The sequence below is a fragment of the Theropithecus gelada genome, chromosome 7b (assembly GCF_003255815.1).
Source record: "Theropithecus gelada isolate Dixy chromosome 7b, Tgel_1.0, whole genome shotgun sequence".
NCBI classification, from domain to species: Eukaryota; Metazoa; Chordata; class Mammalia; order Primates; family Cercopithecidae; genus Theropithecus; species Theropithecus gelada.
In genome coordinates, this window is record NC_037675.1 from 57,895,224 (window position 1) to 57,915,223 (window position 20,000).

General features: G+C 38.9%; 1 protein-coding gene across 1 annotated transcript in view; it reads left to right on the forward strand.

The window, feature by feature from the left end:
* The first annotated feature begins 10,514 nt into the window (after positions 1–10,514).
* The window catches only part of TMEM260 (transmembrane protein 260), a 63,724-nt gene continuing 54,238 nt past the window's right edge, over positions 10,515–20,000 (forward strand). The window contains exons 1-3 of the mRNA XM_025392542.1: positions 10,515–10,795; positions 15,666–15,697; positions 16,428–16,579. Coding sequence (XP_025248327.1) covers positions 10,636–10,795; positions 15,666–15,697; positions 16,428–16,579 — 344 coding nt within the window. The 5' untranslated portion in view covers positions 10,515–10,635. The remainder of the gene's footprint in view (positions 10,796–15,665; positions 15,698–16,427; positions 16,580–20,000) is intronic.

Here is a 20,000-nt window from a genome sequence, read left to right on the forward strand (position 1 = left end):
GCTGTGGCTGTGTAAGCTCCCAAGACTCACATATGAACCTGGTGGGGTGGGGCTGGAGAAGAAAGGAGCCCCAGTAATGACTGAGTGAATATTCTGACAACAAAGTGGGACATGGATTCAAAACAGATTAAATTTGGCTTATTAAAGTAAAGCCAATGTGCCCTTGTGGTGTGAATTAAAATTCCTTGTCTCCTCCACCTGAGTTACCATCTCTGCATAACGTGTCCTCTCACAACCCATGCCCTCAGCATCACCCTTGACTGCCTACCCTGTCCTCGGCACATAAGGCCCACAGACCTACTGGCTTCAGTGCACCATTCCTCTTTAACTCTAGGTCTTCATGTGTGCTACCCTTTCTTTCTTCCCCCAGCAGCCCTCACCTGGTGAACTCCTGTTCTACTTCAAGTCTCAGCTTCTTTGAAGCCACCGTGATCCCATAACACCCTGCATTTTCCCAATCATACCCCTTTTTAATACAATGTTGTCATTGCCAGATTGCGTATTGTATCTCCCACTGGTCTGTGAGCTCTGGGAGGAGAGAAATAATGCATGCCATACTTGTAACTGTTTACCAGTGCACAGAGCCTGGAACACAGTACACTCAATAGATACTTCTAAAGTGAATAACAACAATAACCCACATTTGTTCAGTGCTTACTCTGTGCCAGGCTGGGTGCTAAACTCTGACTCTAGATTATTTTTATTTAATTCTCATGATATCTCCATTTAATAGATGGGGGAAAATAAGGTAAGTGAAGTAACTTGCCCAACTAGTGAGTGATGGAGATGGGATTTGAACTCGAAGTCTAACTCCAAAGACCATAAACATAACTATTACCCTACAGTCATGAAAGGAACATAGCTCCTGGTAGGCCAGGCACTCCATGCTGGTGGGCTCTAGCAAGAGTGACTTTCTGATGAGAGAACCATCTTCTTGCTCATGACGGTTTCCTGCAGCCCACGCGTGCTGCCTGTTCCTTCCCTGTTGCCACTCCTGCTGCTCTTGCGACCTTCCCCCACTTCTATAAACACGTGTGCTCTCTGTACTTCTCTTGTGTCTAAGGCATTGCTTTTCAAGATAAAGTCTCTAAAACCTATTAAACCTGTCTTCATTCAAGTACACAGGGAAGAAAATTCTCATGTGTCCCTTGGGTAGTATATTTGAATCTTAGTAACATTTGCAAAATGGTCCCCTGGACTACCTCCACTGATTTATAATCTGCTTATTCCAGATGTGCTGAGCCCAACCACATAGTTCAACAGAATAACATACTCAACATGAGGCATTACCACAGAGAAACAAAGCCCTTTTATTGGGTTTGTGGAAAAATAAAACACTAGGAATGGCATTACCTGCCCAGTTTGCCATTCCCCTTCCAATGCCTGATAGAAGTCTTGCATGTTCAGACAGTCTTCATTTCAGCATATGGTTTACTGTGGACTTGCCCATGATATCCTCCCAAGATGAGGACTCAACTGTCGGCATCTCACTTTTCCCACGTGGGGAGATGCAAACAGTAGGGATGGATCTATGGCATCATCTAATATACATGGTGCCAGTCCCAGAAGTCTTGGTGTATGTGGGTCCCGGACCTACTGAAGTATTTTCCTCTCCCTACTCCATTTGCATTCCCATTCTTATTGGCACTCCCACTTTTCAGAGAAAAGGCAGTTTCCCACTGGGGTCTGTTATGTGAGAAGTAAAGGGCTTCTCCCTCACTTATTCACTCCTAAGACCCAGGCAAATGAAAAATGATCTGTCTTACCTTAGGAAGATAAATTTAACTTTGACACTCTTCCAATTGGTCGTGAAAACACTAACTTGTCTTTTGACTCCTGAAACATTTTTGAGCCAATATTTGCCTTCTTCTAAATCCCAACACTTAGTGTGGCTCTTTTCTAAAGGGGTAGGAAAGTATTAGTCTCAGAAAATCCTTAAAATACAGTCTGACACCTATTATGCTTTTTTTTTTTCTTTCCAACTTCCAAGATTAGATAATCACAAACAAACTGACACTTCTGGAGACATTTCCAACTTTAGTGTTTAGTGTGGCTGAATGACTCGAATCATAAGAATTTCACGTCAGGGAGAAGGAGAGAGCATTAGCATACAGCAACATTGGCCATTGGGGTCTTGGATTATTGATGTTCAAAGTGCACCATCCAGGAACTCCATTGCTATATGCACAGAGACCACTCACTGCTAGCCCATAGCAGGCAAACTTTAATTATATGTGGAATTGCCATTTGTATGCATATGCATGAAACTATTCATTTTATCAGCTACTTTAAACTCATCAAGATGTTATACACCTGTCTATCCCTTGGTTATTTTTCTTCAAATCTTGACAACATCAATGCAGGAAACATGAGATAGAAGAACATGTACTAGAGCAGGAGCCATGTACTGGATCATTAACTATGTCTGTGATCCAGAGCACATAAATCCTGTTACATGGAAGGTCCTTTAGTCTACTAATTAAATACCTTGATGATGTTAGGTCATCAAAGGTAGTTTAGAGATAGCTTACCCTAAGGTAAGCTAACATGATGTGCAGAAGAGAGGAGAGGAAAGAGTTTGCAAGGGCAAGTTTGGGAGAAGGAGAAATCAGGGGGAGAGTGAGCAGGAACCTGGGGAGATGGTTGTTGGTTGAACACTCTTCTTTCCATTCTCTTAGAAATCAGCTTGTTTGGAACCAGTGGTTTTTTTTTTTTTTTTTTTTTTTTGAGATAGAGTCTCCCTGTTTCACCCAGGCTGGAGTGCAGTGCTCGGCTCACTGCAAGCTCCGCCTCCCAGGTTCACGCCATTCTCCTGCCTCAGCCTCCCGAGTAGCTGGGACTACAGGCGCCCGCCACCGCGCCCGGCTAATTTTTTGTATTTTTAGTAGAGACAGGGTTTCACCGTGTTAGCCAGGATGGTCTCGATCTCCTGACCTGGTGATCCACCCGCCTTGGCCTCCCAAAGTGCTGGGGTTACAGGCGTAAGCCACTGCGCCCGGCGGGAACCAGTGGGTTTCTCTGGAGACTGAAGAAAGGACTAAGTTTGAGCTGATGCAGAATAGTTGAAGAGCTAGAGATGAGTAGAACAAGGCAGCAAGATTTCCTGGAAATATTGGGATGGGGTTTGGACTTGCACAAACCACGGAATTGAAGTTTTTAATCCAAGGCTAAGTCTCTAGGGAGCACAAAGCTTCCCAGATCACGTCCTGGTTGCGAATGGATAGTTTGTCTGTCTCATATATTTTCAGTTCTAGCTAATTACCTTTGAAATGGAAGTAGAAAAGTATCAGTTTTACTTGCCCTATTTTCAAATAATATCCTATAGAATTTCTTCTAAATGTTAGATAACAGTTAATATTTATTGTGACTCCCAATGGGCCAAGTTCTGTTTTTTGTGGTGGTTGTTGTTATTTTACTTAATCTTCACATAAAACTTAAGAGGATGGCACTGTCATCATTCTCATTTTTCAGATGAGTCATATGGGGGCCAAGTAATTTAAGAACTTTCAAGATCACAATGATAATTAGTAGAGCCAGGATTTGAATACAGGCTGCTCCCTGAATGATTATGAAAATGCTTAATATTTTATAAGTTCCATAATTACCTTCTAAATTACCATTTATAATTATATACCTCTTACATTTCCTTTGTCATTTGGTTTGTATCTTGGGTCTGGGTTAGGAGAGACTTTCCTTAGGGTTGGGGGTTTAGATGTAATCTTTTCTGAAAGCAGTTAGCAAGGTGAGAGATCCTCTCTGTCCCTTCTACAGTCAATCTTCAAATCATTCCCGGTACTTACTATGTATTAGGTACTGTGCTAGGTACTTGAATACATTCACAGTCCTAGTATTCATAATTTGTTTTCCATCTGATAGATTTTACTATCATTTTCTTATTAAATGTAAAAACTTAATTCTTTGAACTTGAAATAGAACAAAAAGATTTTGAAAATAACACAAACCTTTTAAAACTCTAATTAAATAATTCAAATATTAGCTGCATCAGATTTTGAAAAAGTATTAACTTAATATTTGTTAGAAGACTCTTTAGTGTTGAGGCCAAACAATATTTATTTTCCAAACTGCATATTGAGTTAACGATTTGAATTTTCCCACAATCCTGATTCACATATGATTGTTTCCCCCTTCAGGCAGGAAAAAAAAATATTTGCCCCATATATATTTTTTATTTTTGTATCACACGTCTTGTTGGGGGATGTATAGATTAAAGATAGCTGCAAATTCTTTACGTTTGAGAGGTAAAGTCGAATTCCCCTCCCCTTGAATCTGGGCTGGCTTTACTGACTTGCCTGATCTAGAGAATACAGCAGAAGCAATATTCTGTGTCTTCTAAGCCTAAGACATAAAAACCTTGCAGCTTCTGCCTAGGCTTCTTATAACTCTGGAAACTTAGTTCAACTACTCTGAGACTGCAATGTTGGAGAAGCCACATGGGACCATTCAGATCAAAAGTCTCAGCTGAGCCCAGCATTCCAGCCATCCCAACCAAGGCATCAGGCATGTAATAAAGGCATTTTGGACTTCCCAGACTGGCCTATCTGCCAGCTGAATACCATCCAGTGACCCCAGTCAATGCTACACGAAACAGAAGACTCTCCTAGCTGAGCCCTGTATACATTTTGGACCCATAAAATTATAAGATATATTAAATGGTTGTTATATGCCACCAGGGGGATAGTTTTAACATAATAACAGGTAACTGGAACAAAGATTTTTGAAATACTTTATGAACATTTAATTTCTCTAATGTAGAAAAAATTATATTTAGAACGTAAAATACAATGATTAAATAAGGGGATTTTTAAATGTAATTTAAACATATGGAGATACATATAGAGAGATATATGATATAGTATACACTTTTTCAATGTATACCTATTGTTTAGATATACATTGTGCGTATATAGCATATATAATATTATATATACACAATGTATATTTAAATAATATAGTTTAGTTTCACTATGGCTCACGCCTGTAATCCCAGCACTTTGGGAGGCCGAGGCACGTGGATCACCTGAGGTCAGGAGTTTGAGACCAGCCTGGCCAACATGGTGAAACCCTATCTCTACTAAAAATACAAAATTAGCCACGTGTTGTGGCACACATCTGTAATCCCAGCTACTTGGGAGGCTGAAGCAGAAGAATCACTTAAACCCAGGAGATGGAGGTTGCAGTGAGCCGAGACCATGCCATTGCACTCCAGCCTGGGGAACAAGAGTGAAACTCCATCTCATAAATAAATAAATAAATAAATAAATAAATAAGTAAATATCATTACCCACGTGTTCTATCATAACTTGTTCCTTTTGCCCAATATTTTGTTTGTGAGAACCAGCCAGATTGTTCCATGGTAGCTAGCTATAGTTTGTTCATTCTCTTTGTTGTATACTATTTTATTGTATGAATATGAGAGGATTTATTGCTCTAGTCTGCCGTCGATAGATGTTTGAGGCTGTTCCTGTATGGGGGCTATTATGAACAACACTGCTATGGACATGTTGTATGTGTCTCCCGGCTTCTCTAGGTATAAACCTGGAGTGGAATTACTGAGTGGTAGACTCCAAACACCTTTGACTCCACTAGACATGTCTGTTTTCCAAGTAGTTGGAAGTGGTTTCTAACTCCTGGTAACATTTCTGTTTTTCCACACACTTGCCAACATCATATATAGCTAGACTTTAACTTTTGCAAACCTAGTAGGTGTGTAGTATCTCATTGAGGTTTTCATTTGTATTTCTCTGATTACTAGTAAAGTTAAAGATGTATACAAATATTTACTTACAATTAATTCTAGGTCAAATTATATTAATATCTTTACATATTTTTGATACACATAGATAACTTGACCTCTAAAATACTATACCAAATTCCTTTATCACCAATCCCCCATATTTATTAAATACCTTTGACAGTTGGAAAGGTAGAAATGGCGTTCCTTTATTTTTATTTCAAATTCCTTTGGTTACTAATACATTTATATGTTTAAAATTACTTTTCTGAGGCATTTGACAGGGGTATTTGTATCTCTTGTATTTTCCTATTGTAGGTGGATTACTGGATAGCATTCTAGGTATCTAATTTCTAGTCTAAAATTTCTAACCTTAAATTTCACTGATATTAGAAATATTAAGACATTGATTGTATCAAGTGGGGTGTGGGGGAATTAGACATCTAAGTTGTAATTTTTAGGTGAATTTCAGTGCATGAATGTCTGTGAAGCTACTCTGAATGCTCAGAAAGGATAAAACAAAGAGGAGTGACTTTTGCTTTCAGAAAGATGAAACAGGTATTTTTTTGCAAGACAGATGCATTTAGAAAACAATCACTCTACTGTAGCCAAAACCAAAGAATAAACCATGAGGAAGGCTGAGTGGAGAGCCGAGACTTCTACCCTCTCCAGGTGCCTCCACATACCACCAGGGTCATGTCAAAGAAGGCAAAGGGAGAAGCCAGAACTTTCATTCCAGTTGGGTGGTAATGAGAACCCTCTTCTCCATGGCAGCAGTGGAGACCACATGGGAATCTTAGACTTCCACCCCTGCCCAGAAATAATGAGGTCCCCCTCTCCCTCCCTTCTGGGGTAGTATCAGACGGAGCCTAGTGAGAGTCAGGACTTTCACCACTGTCCAAGGAAAAGGAGGCCATCTCCCTACCCCCATAACTATGTGGGTAGGGAGATGTGGTGCTAGTGGAAACCATAAGTGGAACAGTGATGAGGCATTCCTTCACCTCGCAACAGGGAGGCAGCAGTAGAGGCCCGGTGGGTAGGGGGAATGTCCCCCTCTGCTCAGCAATAAGGAGGAGCCACCTCCTTGGTTTCGATAGAAGCTAGATGCTGGCCATAAATCCCAGGAAGACTCCCAGAGCCAAATTTAGGGTACCATAGGGCCACGGATCTATGCATTTACTTTCCATCAATCTGATGTACTATATCTAATTCAGTGTTCCCTGGCCTCTGTGATGTTCTTTGAATGTATCAGCTTGGCTTGGCTACATTCCTGTTTTTCTTTTTTTTTTTTTTTTTTTTTTTTGAGACGGAGTCTGGCTCTGTCGCCCAGGCTGGAGTGCAGTGGCCGGATCTCAGCTCACTGCAAGCTCCGCCTCCTGGGTTCACGCCATTCTCCCGCCTCAGCCTCCCGAGTAGCTGGGACCACAGGCGCCCGCCACCTCGCCCGGCTAATTTTTTGTATTTTTTAGTAGAGACGGGGTTTCACCGTGTTAGCCAGCATGGTCTTGATCTCCTGACCTCGTGATCCGCCCATCTCGGCCTCCCAAAGTGCTGGGATTACAGGCTTGAGCCACCGCGCCCGGCCATTCCTGTTTTTCAATCAAACACAAATCTTGGTGTTGCTGTGATGGTATTTTGTAGATATGACTAAAGTTCATAATCAGTTGACTTTTTTTTTTTTCTGCAAGCAGAGTCTTGCTTTGTCACCCAGGCTGGAGTGATCTCTGCCTGGGTGACATCCTTTCTTTTTCTTCCTCAAGAACAGATGTAATGTCTGGAGCATTAGCAGCCACCTTGGATCAGTAGATGACCTTGAGAATGTAAGCTGAGTGGGATGGTGCAGAAAGATATGAGGACTTCAGCTTTGTCCCTAGTGGAAGCAGGGAGTTGCCAAGCCAGTGTTAGACTGACTTCCTCCAGACTTCTGACTTCTTTTACATAAGAGAATGATTGTTTTAATGTTTAAGACACTGTAGCAGGATCTGTCACTAGTAGCTAAATGCAATCCCTAATGGATACACCAATGATCTCTGATTGTTCATGTATTCATTTATTACATAAATATTTGTTTAGCACCCATTTTGTGCCAGGTATCATTTTAAATATGATGGAAATTAGACAAAGTCTATCAGGTTTGACAGGCTATTTAGACATAGAAATGGAGAGGTCGGGGGCAGTCGGGTGTTTTAAAATAATCAGTCACTTAAAAAAGAGAAGCAGAGGAGGTATACTTTTGAGATATATTGCCCCATAGTTGCCCTTTAAAGCTTTAATATGATCATCTCAGGAAAGAAGACAGAAAGAGAGAAAAGCCTAGAACAGCCCAGGAATACTCTAGCATTTAGAGGACTGATAGAAGCAGAGCCAGGGCAGGGAGACCATTGATAAGAGGAAAACCAAAGAGTGTGCTATCAATGAAGGTCAGAAAAGAAAATACTTCTGGAGAGGAAGGAATAGTCAGATGCTTACTAAGAGGTAGAGTCAGACACAAACAGAGAACTGGAAGTTCTTAATCTTCAAAGGAAAACAACTGTGAAGCGAATGAAGCTTGGGCTTCACAGTTCCTCTCTAGTCCAGGTGTCTTCCAATATCTGGTGCCTAATTCTGTATCTGAAGTTTGATTTATATCAGTTTGCTTACAGATAATTCTCCAAGTTTTATGCACTTGCGCTTCACAAAATCTAGACACGCCTTTCTTCATTGTCCTTTACTTCTCTGTAACATCCTGACCACATGTACTTCATTGACTTTCCTTCTTTAACCTCTGATGACGCTTCATTCCCTTCCACTGTTCTCTTCCCTTCTCCAACCATTCCCTAAATGAGAATATGGGCTGACATTAGACCTCAGCCTTGTTCTTTCTACACTATCTCCTTATCGAGTTAGTCATTTATATCATCCTTACGCGAGAAACTCCTAAATTTGTACTTCCAGCTCTGATCTCTACCTCCCAGACACGGACAAAGAATTATTCCCCTTCAAAATAAAAAATTGTAAAACAAAACTCATAAGCAAAAGTGAAATCCACAAAAAGGGAAAGAAGTATATGCTTGACTCAGTCAATGTTACTCATCGGTATGTTCTTTCAGCAAAGAAAGAGAAGACAGCCTATCTTAGTTATCTATTGCTGATAACTGACATTACCCTGTATTTATCGACTTAAAACAACATGTATTATCTCGCAGTTTCTGTAGGACAGCAGTCTGGATGGGGCTTAGTTAGGTCCTCTGCTTCAGGGTCATCCACAGGCTGCAATCCAGTCTTGACAGGATTTATAGTTATCTCAAGGCTTATGTGGGGGAAGGACCCACCTTCTAGCTCCCTCACATGGTGTTTCCTAGATTCAGTTCCTCTAAGGTTGTTGGACTGAGGGTCTCCGTTTCTTGCCAGCTGTTGACTAGAGGCGACTCTCAGTTTCTTCCCATGCGGAACTTTCCACAGGGCAGCTTACACCATATGGGGTAGGTGGTTTCATCAGAGAGAACAAATGAGAGGACAAGAGGGAGGGCCAGCAAGATGAAAGTTAGTCTCTTATAACCTAATCTTGAAACTGACATCCATCACTTTGCCTTATTGTATTGATAGAAACCAATCCTTAGGTTAAGCTCACACATAAAGGGAGCAGATTATACAGGAAGTGAGTGAGGAGGCAGGGCTATCTGGGAAGCCATTTTAGAAGCACTCTACCACACAGCCCCTCTCCTCCAGGAACTCACAGTACAGCTGAGAAAGTACCTGGAAAAGGTTGGAAATTGTATAAGTGCCTGGAAAAGACTAAGGTGTGCTGGTCCCATGACCGTCAAGGTACGTATATGTTACTCTATAGTTTAGTCACTGTGTCCCTATCAAACTGCATGTAACACATTTGAGATTGTCACTGGTTTTCAGTGTGTCTGCAAGATACATTCTATGGGGGTTGCCCTCCTCCCCTCCCACTCCAGGATAATTGCTTTAATAACATAAACTATAAGCTTAAAAAGCTTAATTGCACTGTTATGTGGTTGTCCTATTAACAAACCCGATTCTTTTTTTGCGTTACAGCTCATTGTAAAATACTGTGATTCAATTTCATTTCCCACTTTGTTGTGTCGAAAGCTCCAGCAAAACACTCCTCTTCATTAAACTAGGAGACACCTTTATCATGGTATGAGTTATTTGCATGAATACAGGAACTCAAATTTCCCGACTCGTCTACAGAGTTTTCATCATGCTATGGAATGGAAAAAAAAAAAAAAGACTAGCATATTCTAATCTCTCTAAAAATTACTCAGTGATTTAATAAGTAGCACAAAGACTTATTGTAATTAATCATAGCAACGTAATAAATCGTAATAAATACATAATTGCGATTAATGTATTTATTGACTTACTTCGCACATACAGTAAATACACCACCCTTTGTTTTAGCACAGGTAGGGGATCCTGGCTGATCATGGCCCTTTTGTGCAGTTCCACCCCGCACCGTAGGGGGCAGGAGCAGCCCTTCCGCGCTCGCGGTTTTCGATGCTGCTTTGGTCTCTGTCAGACCCAACCAAGTCAGTATAAAAGGGGGCAACAGCATGGAGACGGTAGGGCCGTGGCCAGGCTTGCTTTTTAAAGGGAAGGCTCTCCCGGTGATTAGGAACCTTAAATCACATTATAAGTAGGTGAACGCCAATGCGTGGTGCACTGCGGGAAAACTCCCAGGGCCTGGCTCAAGCGAGGCCTGGCATTTTCTCCTCCCTGCGCTCAGACGGAGAAAGGTGCGGTCCAATCCGCGGAGGCTCGACCCGGAAGTCGCTGTGGCCGCCGCACAGGCTCCGCTCGCCTCTCGACTGGGGAACTCTGTGTCGCACCGAGTCCTTGGGCCAGCCGTGTCCTCCTCCCTCGGTCGCCACTGGCCCATGAGTCCCCATGGCGACGGCAGGGGCCAGGCCCGGGGGCGGGCAGTCCGAGTGGGGACGCGGCGCTCCGGGGGCATCCGCGGCGGCATCGCGGTGTTCGCCGCCGTGGCCGCAGTGTTCACCCTCACGCTGCCCCCCTCGGTGCCTGGGGGAGACTCGGGTAAAGTACTCGCAGGGTTGCCCCTCCTGTCCCTCTCCCCTGATCCTAGAACGGGCGGGGGCTGCGTCTGGCCCCCGCTCTTGGCATTGGGTTTGGTCAGCTCTGGGCCTCCATCCACCCACCTGTGCACAGGACACTATTGTGTGTTTCAGAGCCCACTTCTGTTTCCATCCCTATCGTTCTCGTTTCTTTAGTTCTCAGGCTTTCGAGATGGGGCTTATTGTTGGTTTCGTCTGGTGGGGCTTAATGACCTCTCCACTTCCCCAGATCTTTTTTCCTGGTCCTAAGTATTTGCATCCTTTTTTAATCCACAGATATTACTCACCGAGTCCTTATTATGTTTCAGACAAAAGAACAGTAGTGGCGAACAGATAATTGCGAGTGTTCCAGTGCGGTTAGACAATACCCAAGTTAATGAATAAACAGCATATTAAACTGGTGATAAGTTATGGAGACGGTAGGAGGGAAATGTGATTGAGAGTGGGGGTAAGTAGTGGGTCCTTCCGAATGGCTATTCAGGAAAGACCTCTGAAGAAGTGGTATTTTAGTCGAAACCTGAATATTGAGAAGGAACTAGCCATGCAGAATATTTGCAGAACTCTTAAAAAGGTGGAAGCCAGGTGCGGCTGTTTCTATGAAAAAGAAAAGCATGACTCATCGGCCAGTTAAATCACATTGTTTTATATTTGAGGCAAGAAACAAGATCTATGTTTTGTTTTTGGATTCAATAATGCCATATCGTGGCCAGGAATTTTGTCAGAATGGTGCTGTAATTTCAGGTGGTGAACCTGTGGACTGAAGCAGCAGTTTTTGCTGCATGACCAGTTATCCTTAAATTGAGCAGCTTAAACAGCAAACGTTTATCGTCTCCCGTTTCTGTTAATCAGGAATCTGGGTCCAGTTTAAGCTAGTTGCTCGTACTCAGAACAAGTTTGCTGTCATCGTGTGGGTTGGGGGCTGCGGTCTTTTCAAGGCTCAATTTGGGGAGAAACGCCATCTAGTTCTTTGCTGTGTGGGTCTCCATAAGTTAACTGACTTCTGTCAAGAAAAAGATGAAGGATACCTCTCTGTCTGACACCTCTGTGTCATTTTGTAGCCGAATACTGTAAGTGATATACCACTTCTCCATTTTATTCCTGGAAGTTCATCAGTAAACCCAACCCATATTCAAGGGGGAGAGGATTACACAGGTGAGAATACCAGGAGTTGGGGATTAGTGGGGATCATATTTAGGGCTGCCTACCACATTGAAAATCCTTGATGTTCCATCTTCAGATTGTTACCTTCTTTCGAGTCCTATTGCACAAATACGGATAGTGTTTCATTTGTGTAGTAGGGAGTTTCTGTACCATGTTTCTAAGATTTGTATTTCATAATGGAAGTAACTTTATAGTTGTGAGAGTTTTGATGCTGGAGGGCATTTTTCAGAGGTTAGGTAGTTCTGTTACCTGTAAAAAAATACAAAGATTGACAGCTACTTATGATTGGTTGAGTGTGAAAGATGGGAGTGAGATTTATAATAACTGAAGTTTCTTGAGCACTTACTATGCGCCAGACACTGTTCCAAGTGCTTTATATGGGTGGTGGTTTTAACCCCCTCAGCTACCCTTAAAAGTAGGTGTGATCATTATTTTCCTTTTATAAATGAGAAAACTAAGGCTAAGCTATGCCCAAAGTCACACAGAGTAGTCAGGAAAAGAACCCAAGTATATTGACTTTAGAATATGCCCCCTTAACCTCTACTTTTTGTCAAAACATTTCAAGAAATTCTTTTCTAAATCCATCATCACATATGTAGTGATATTTAAAATCTACTTAAAATGTTTATTGCCTTGCCTTTATTAATACTGTATTTTATTTTTTCCCAGAAGAATAAAGTTGTGTATTCACCTTGAGTTACCAAACTTTAGGTGCTTCTAATTTGTTTGGTTTCATGTTAAATAGTGGTTGCTTCTAATATTTTTATGTTCATTTTTGGGAATGATAAATAAACTGTTTTCCAAGTATATGCCAATATGGAAAATTTGCTTAATCGTATATTTGATAATTGTGTTTACATGTTGAATGTACTATTCTTGAATATTTGTTTATGAATTATATTTTCATCAATAAACAGAACACATCTCAAAACCAATACAAAGCATGTATTCTTCTTCCTGATAAGTCTTACATTTTACTCCATAGATTCATCACATTGTGTGGTCTTGCCAAAATTATTCTTTGTACCACTTGACACACATAGTTCATTTATGGGCAGGGGTGCTCGTGGTGCTTTTCGGGGAGGGGGTAGGAAGCTGGCCTTCACTAAATTAGTTTGTACATGAGACTGTCTTTAACAGATGTGATGTGTGACAATCTAGTCTAATTAATGTTGAGACCTATGATATAAAGGGAGCTGGTTTTTGTAAAGGTTAAGCATCCGCTGATGACTCTGGGCTTGCCATTAGTTTGTATTGCAGACAACAAAGCTGTGGTTCTCAAACTGGAACATATTTCAGAATTACCTGGGACACTTGAGCCCCCAGTGCCAGTGGGTCTTAGTAGATTAGGGAGTTTAGAGGTATGGGCAAGGAGTCTTCATTTTTAAAAAGCAGATTAATTCTGATGCAGGTAGACATAACTCTGAGGAACCCTTCGTGTACAGGATTGAGAGAAAGGCAAGACTCTGGAAGCTCTGAGGTTTTTTTTTTTTTTTGCTATTCACTTCCTCTTTATCATAATGAATTTCAGAGTAGTATTTCCCCTTAGATCTTTATCAAAGATACATTTAGAATGGGGGCATCTTTTCTATTTCTATTTTAGTTTAACATTTGATAAGAATTGATGGAAGTTTGTCACTTTCCAGATTTATCTTGATAGCAGCAGAACTCCGGGAAATAATAACAACACACTGACTTTTCCATGGTAAAAAGAAGTTAGAGAAAAATAGGCTGTTTTTCTTAATGTTAAATATAATTCTGAATACATTTTAAATGGAGGAGTATGAATAGTGACCTTGAAATTTTGAACTTATGGTGGCTTCGTCACAAAAACATACAAGAACAAAAAAAATCGATGAAAATAGTTTGGCGCTAAGGACTTCAGAGCTAATCCGTTATGGAGTAAACTGTAAAATCATATCCTTTACAGTAGTTAACAAAGGGAACAGTTCTTTGAGACATTGTGAGACCATAAACTAATTAAAAAGAAGCATTTAGGGTATAAAATGTGCTGGTTTCTAAGGTGCTCTTGAATATCTAACAAATGTCTGTAAGTAATTGACTTAATCTGTCTTCAGGTGCCCTTATAACACTTCCATGATGCAGTCACTCACCGAAGACAGGGGTGTCTTAGTAGCAAGGATGACAATATGATGTGTCTTTTTGTTGACCTCTATGTGCATGGCTTGAATTGATTGTGTGTGGCCAGAGGGGAGAAGTGTTGGTATCTTGGCAGGATCGTGAAATGGATAGGTTAATGTTTTTAAACTTAGTGGGAGAGAGAAATGAAAACCAACCAGAATATAAGGCAATCTAAAGTGCTAAATAGACTCAAGCAGGTTCTATGGAGGAGGAAGAAGTGATTAATTCTGATGGGGAGGCTGGGGAAGCAGGTGTCTAAGGAAAGGTGTTACCGAGAAGGTGGCAATTGAACTAGGCTTTGAAGGATTTAGGGAGAGAATGCTAGGGAAAATACTCCAGGGTGAGAAAATGAGTGAGAAGAGGTGCAAAAGAGGACCACTCCAGAGAAACAGTGGGTAATCAGATTTGACTGGAGAGAACGTAGGTTTCATGGATATAAGCCTAGAAAAGGGACCTTGAAACCATGGAAAGCTTGAACATCATGCTGAGGAATGTGAACTTCATTCAGTAAGCAGAGAGCAGCCATTGAGAAATGTTAGACTAGGGATGCAATCCAGCCGTGTGTGTGTGTGTGTGTGTGTGTGTGTAGGCAGGGGGAAAGGCAGGTGTTGATTATAAGTGATTTCAGTATGAACATGAATTGAAGTAGAAGATTGGTCAAGTCTGTTGCCATAGTCCAGGCCAGAGAGAGTAAAGGTCTAAATTGTAGCTGGGACAGAAATTAGAAGCAGAGTATTGCTAGCTATGAAAGGATAGGAAATGGACATTAGTATATTTCCTAATAGGTACTAGTAACTTTCATGAGTCATTCATCAATATTGATTCATTGAGGGTTGAGTCAGAAATAGTCCTTGTGCTCTGAATATGTAAAAGATTAACAAATAAGCATTACATTACTGCATTATAATTTTAGAAATAGTCACTAATGGTGAGGAACTATAAAGGACTATGTAAAGAATATTATTTAATGGTTTGAAAAAATGTCTTACAGTAGACCTTACTGAAATAACCTGCAGTTAATAGACACTTGGAAATCGTTTAAAGATATCCAATGCAATTAATGTGGAGAAGATATCCAAATGCCAGTTTTAGGGTAGTATGGGACATTTTAGAGAGTGTCCAAACCTCAGATGTCTGCACATTTTATGTTATCATAAGATTACATCTTTATAGACTTTCGTGCTAATTTATTGAGGGATAACAAAGCATGTTACACTAGTGCCCCAACAGTATTTGTATATTTGCAAGTGGATACAACTTTCAAGAGAGAAAAAAAGCATTTTTAAAAAACCGGAATTTACCTATATTTCCACTGACCACTTCTTAAAAACTACCAAAGATAGTTTGTTCAATAAGACCTAAGGGAGAAAATGTTCTCAGACTATTTCATGCTGTTAAATCTCTACAGATTTACAGTTTTATCCAGTCAAATTAATGCAAAACCCCAATGCAAGCATTTGGATTTTGAAAACTTTGGAGGAGTGTCATTCTCTAATAGTAATTATTGGTTTTACATTATTTTTTCACAGGGGAACTGATCACAGCCGCACATGAGCTCGGAGTAAGTATTAGTTTTATTGTTTAATCAATGCTCTCATTAACAGTTTTAGGAATTAAGAAAGTTTAATTAAGCATGGAGTAAAGTAGATTAATTTATTTTCAAACCCCAGTTTTTAGTAACTTATAAGTACAGTATGTGACAATTTACTTTAAGTTTTAAATCCAATTAAACTAAATTATAAAGCAAAGCCTTTACTATATATACAGTAGCTGCTTATTATCACCCCAAATTTTGTATAAGCTGTGGAGAATAAAATAAATCGGGTTAACAGTTTTAATAAGTTTATTATTTAATAAACTTTATTATGGTGCATGATCCCTTTAGGCAAGACCTTACGACTGTCAGCATGGTGGTAATCCGATAGCAGTGTGGTCTTTCAACTTTCTAACCAATACGATATTTCAGAACCTGCTTTTTTTCAATAGCCTTTTAAATGACCCTAATGTACTGTGAACCCAGAGAACAAACTGCTTAAGAACTGACAATGAAATATGTCACCCTTTCTCTGGGTGACGCTCCATGTGATAGACGCTGCCAAATCCACTAAAGAAAATATTTATTTGTATTGCCACAAGAGGATTACAATAGAAAACCACTATTCAAACATTTAATCATTGGTGCCTAATCTTTATAGTTGCCTGAGAAAAGGGCTGCTTTTCAATTAAGGCCTGTGTAACTCTTCCTTTCCTAGATGAAACCCTTCTTCTAACTGTTGCTAATATTTCTGTAGGTTGCCCATCCTCCTGGCTATCCTTTGTTCACACTGGTGGCTAAACTGGCAATTACACTGTTTCCTTTTGGTTCAATTGCCTACCGCGTCAATCTTCTCTGTGGCTTATTTGGAGCAGTAGCTGCATCGTTACTTTTTTTCACCGTTTTCAGGTAAAGTAGTTGATTAGTTAAAATTAATTTTGAGCAGTTGGAGATACAGATTTCTTATGGCTCAAGTACATGCATTAAAAACATCTTTTGTTGCTTGGTTTCCCTAACACATGTGATTTCACTTTCTTAATTTATAATAATTTCATATGCATTTGACCCCTCAAATGCAGTTGGTTTTGTTTCATACAATGGAGTGAAGGTGTCGACAGTTAATTATCACAATTCTCTGATTAGGCAGAACTAATGAGGTTTGTCATTTTATGAAGTTGCAGATGGGCCGGTTTAATTCAACAATATGAGGTTCATCTTTTGGTAAGTGGTAAATATCATTTAATTACTCACAGTATTGCTGATGGGCAGCTGCCTGTCAGGTCCAGGGCTAATTGTATTATATTCTAAATATGAACATGTATACTTTTTGAAATAAGGTTATTAACTAAGGAAATAAATTTGGGATGTGGTTTTAGTAAGGTTTCACTCTGCTCCATTATGGCTGTAGGAAAGGTAGGCAAATTAGATCCCAAGTACTTCACTGATAGAAGACTTTTTTAGTTGGGAAGGCTACCCTGCTTTTAAAACATTGGTCCTTAGTTTAGAATGCTGGTGACTCAGTTGTCTTTGATGTTTCTGTCTCCTTCATTCTTAACTCCGTGTATCCTATACCTAAGAGGATTATAGTGAAAAATACAAATTACACTTTCTGCAAAAGGAAAAACCAAATTAAGACACTTCTTCTAAAAACTTTTGCTTGTCTTGTTATAAAACAAATGATTTCTGTATGTAAATATAATTTGAATATGTACAATTTCAAATGTCATTTTTGGAGACCAATATTTTTATTTGTGTTAAAGTCATAATACTACCCTTTAGCTAAATTCTAAATCTCTTTTAATTATTTATAGAAAGATAACAGTTAGTATAACTATAACTCAGAAGTTTACTTTTAATCTGCATGTGAAAAAACTTTCAGATTCAAGTATTATAACTTGATCTTCTCCAAAATTTTTGTATTATTACATTTGTTGTTATTTTAGTCTTTATGAAATATTTAAAATAATGTCTCTGCTTAGATTCATTCGTACTATTAATATTTTTCTTTTTCTCAATGGTTAGGATAATTTTTATTAGAATTGTTCCTTCTGAGTCTTTGGTGATTAAGAATCTGGCAGTATTTCCACTGAGAGAAAAAGTGGTTTTTGTTTTTAAATATCTAGGGTGAACAGGAACTTCCTTGTTCCATATTGAATGAGTACATTGTTAATTTTCACAAGATACTTTAGAACAAAAACATTTAAAGAAAACGAATATGTTCATTTGGATAGTCTGTATTATAGATCATTTATGTAACATATACATCTATTTAAATGTTATGTAGCTATAAATAGCTCTGTGCAAGTAAAGGGATTCATTTTCTAAAACTTCCGTGTTTTTCAACATTATTAATTGGTGATGCCATTCCACATGAGAACCACTGTAAAAATCATAAATAAAAATCTTAAAAACAAATTTGCAGAATCCGGATAGCTCTGGACAGTACTTTTCTTTAAAAATAGCTTTTATTAATTATTATGATTGATTATAATGGGTTTAGATTAGCACACTAGCCTATAACGCTTTTCTTTTAATATACATGGCTAATGATATATTTTATACTTGCTGACATGTGCTTTAAATTCAATCTCTTATATGACTAAATTAGGTATTTGAGTGGTTTTAATGTGCCCTGGAAAAGTTGCTTTCCTTCAGAAAAGGGATCTAACAATATTATCTCTTACATAATTTTAATATGAAAATACTTCATTATTTTGAATACAAATAATTGACAAGGTACACGTCCTTTGGGAATAACTTAGTTCAAGTGGCAAATCTGTTTTGTCAAACAATAGACACCCTTCAAAAAGGAGAAGCCATCTCTATGGTAATAGGACTAACAGTAGCCTATTGATTGAGTGGAAGAAGACATTATACAATGTCAGCTGGCTTGTTACAATTTCATTTGTTGTATGACCTGAACTTAACCTTTAAAACCTTTCTTCTGTGAATATAAACCCAACAGCAGGACACAGTTTTTGTACAACCATTACAGTGATGGCTTTTTTCCTGTCCCAGCGTACAGTAAATGTGCTTCTTTGCAGGTTGACTCCCTTATCAGAATTTGTTTAGGAGACATTTCACTACTTTATTCATTTACAAACCAAATCATCATTCCATTTTGTTGTTGAATATTGAAGGGTTTTGATCCAGGAAACAGTTTTATTCTTTCTTTCCCCCATCACTTAAGAGACCATTACTGTACATGTAGGATTAGTGCTGACTGGTGTGCAGTAAATTAATTCTTTTAACAGGTTTAGGTTTTTTTCAGGTAATTGTTCACATAGCATTCACTATATTTAGCTCTTGGGGTGGACATAAAGACTTTCTGTACCTTTTAAACAAAGATTTTATTTCAAAAGCAAATTTCTGTTTAAATGTGTTGATGTAAAAAGCTCCATTTTTTTCAGTAAACATGACTTAGATTGAAAGACCAATTTATTCGTTGTTTCCAATTACTATGTAATTTTTGCTTTTCTTGCATCTTTCTCTTGCTTTTAAAAGCTGTAAGATGTCATTAACACTGCATTTTTTGTCAATCTTTCCTAATGGTTGGCAAGAACTCATTTATATTTGCTTTGCTTTAATGTAGAAAGCATGTGAGTAAAACAGCACATTGAAAGCCCTATGTGTCACTGTAGTTTATTGAATTAAAAATAGTGAGCTTGTGGCAGTTGTTTCCGTATGTATTTATTTATGTATTGTCCCCTTAAAGAGTATTTTTAAGCATGTATTATGTTAGGGGAGTTTAATCTAGTACATTTCATTTATATGAAATAGTATTCATTTTATTAATGTGTACATCTGTGTTTCTGAGACTGTAATATAGTTAGTGATTTCTGGGAACTGGGGTTTTCTTTTTTAAGGCTATTAAAGTAAATGATTTTTAAATTTAATAGCATAATATTTAAAATGCCCTATTCTATTTGAAATTCACAAATCCTATTAATATAAAATGTTAAAGTTATACATAATATAAATCATTAACATGAACACCATTTAACATTATTTAATGCTTGAATTTCAAAATTATCTGCTAGGAAATATCAAACTAGGTCTTATTTACTGAATAAAGAAGGAGTACTGAAGTCACTATCATTAAACATCTATATTCTAACCCTTCATATGTTCCGGTATCACTAAAAGAGAAGGGAGCATGTTGATAGCATTGTATAAAAATTCTTTACCTCAGGGAAGATTTAAATTGCTTATGATATCAGAGGAGGGTATATGTTATGTCATTTATTTTGGTAGTTACAGTGCAGGGGATATATTCTCAACAGGCCTGAGAGTCAGCCTATCCTTTTCAAACTATTACCAGCCAAATGGA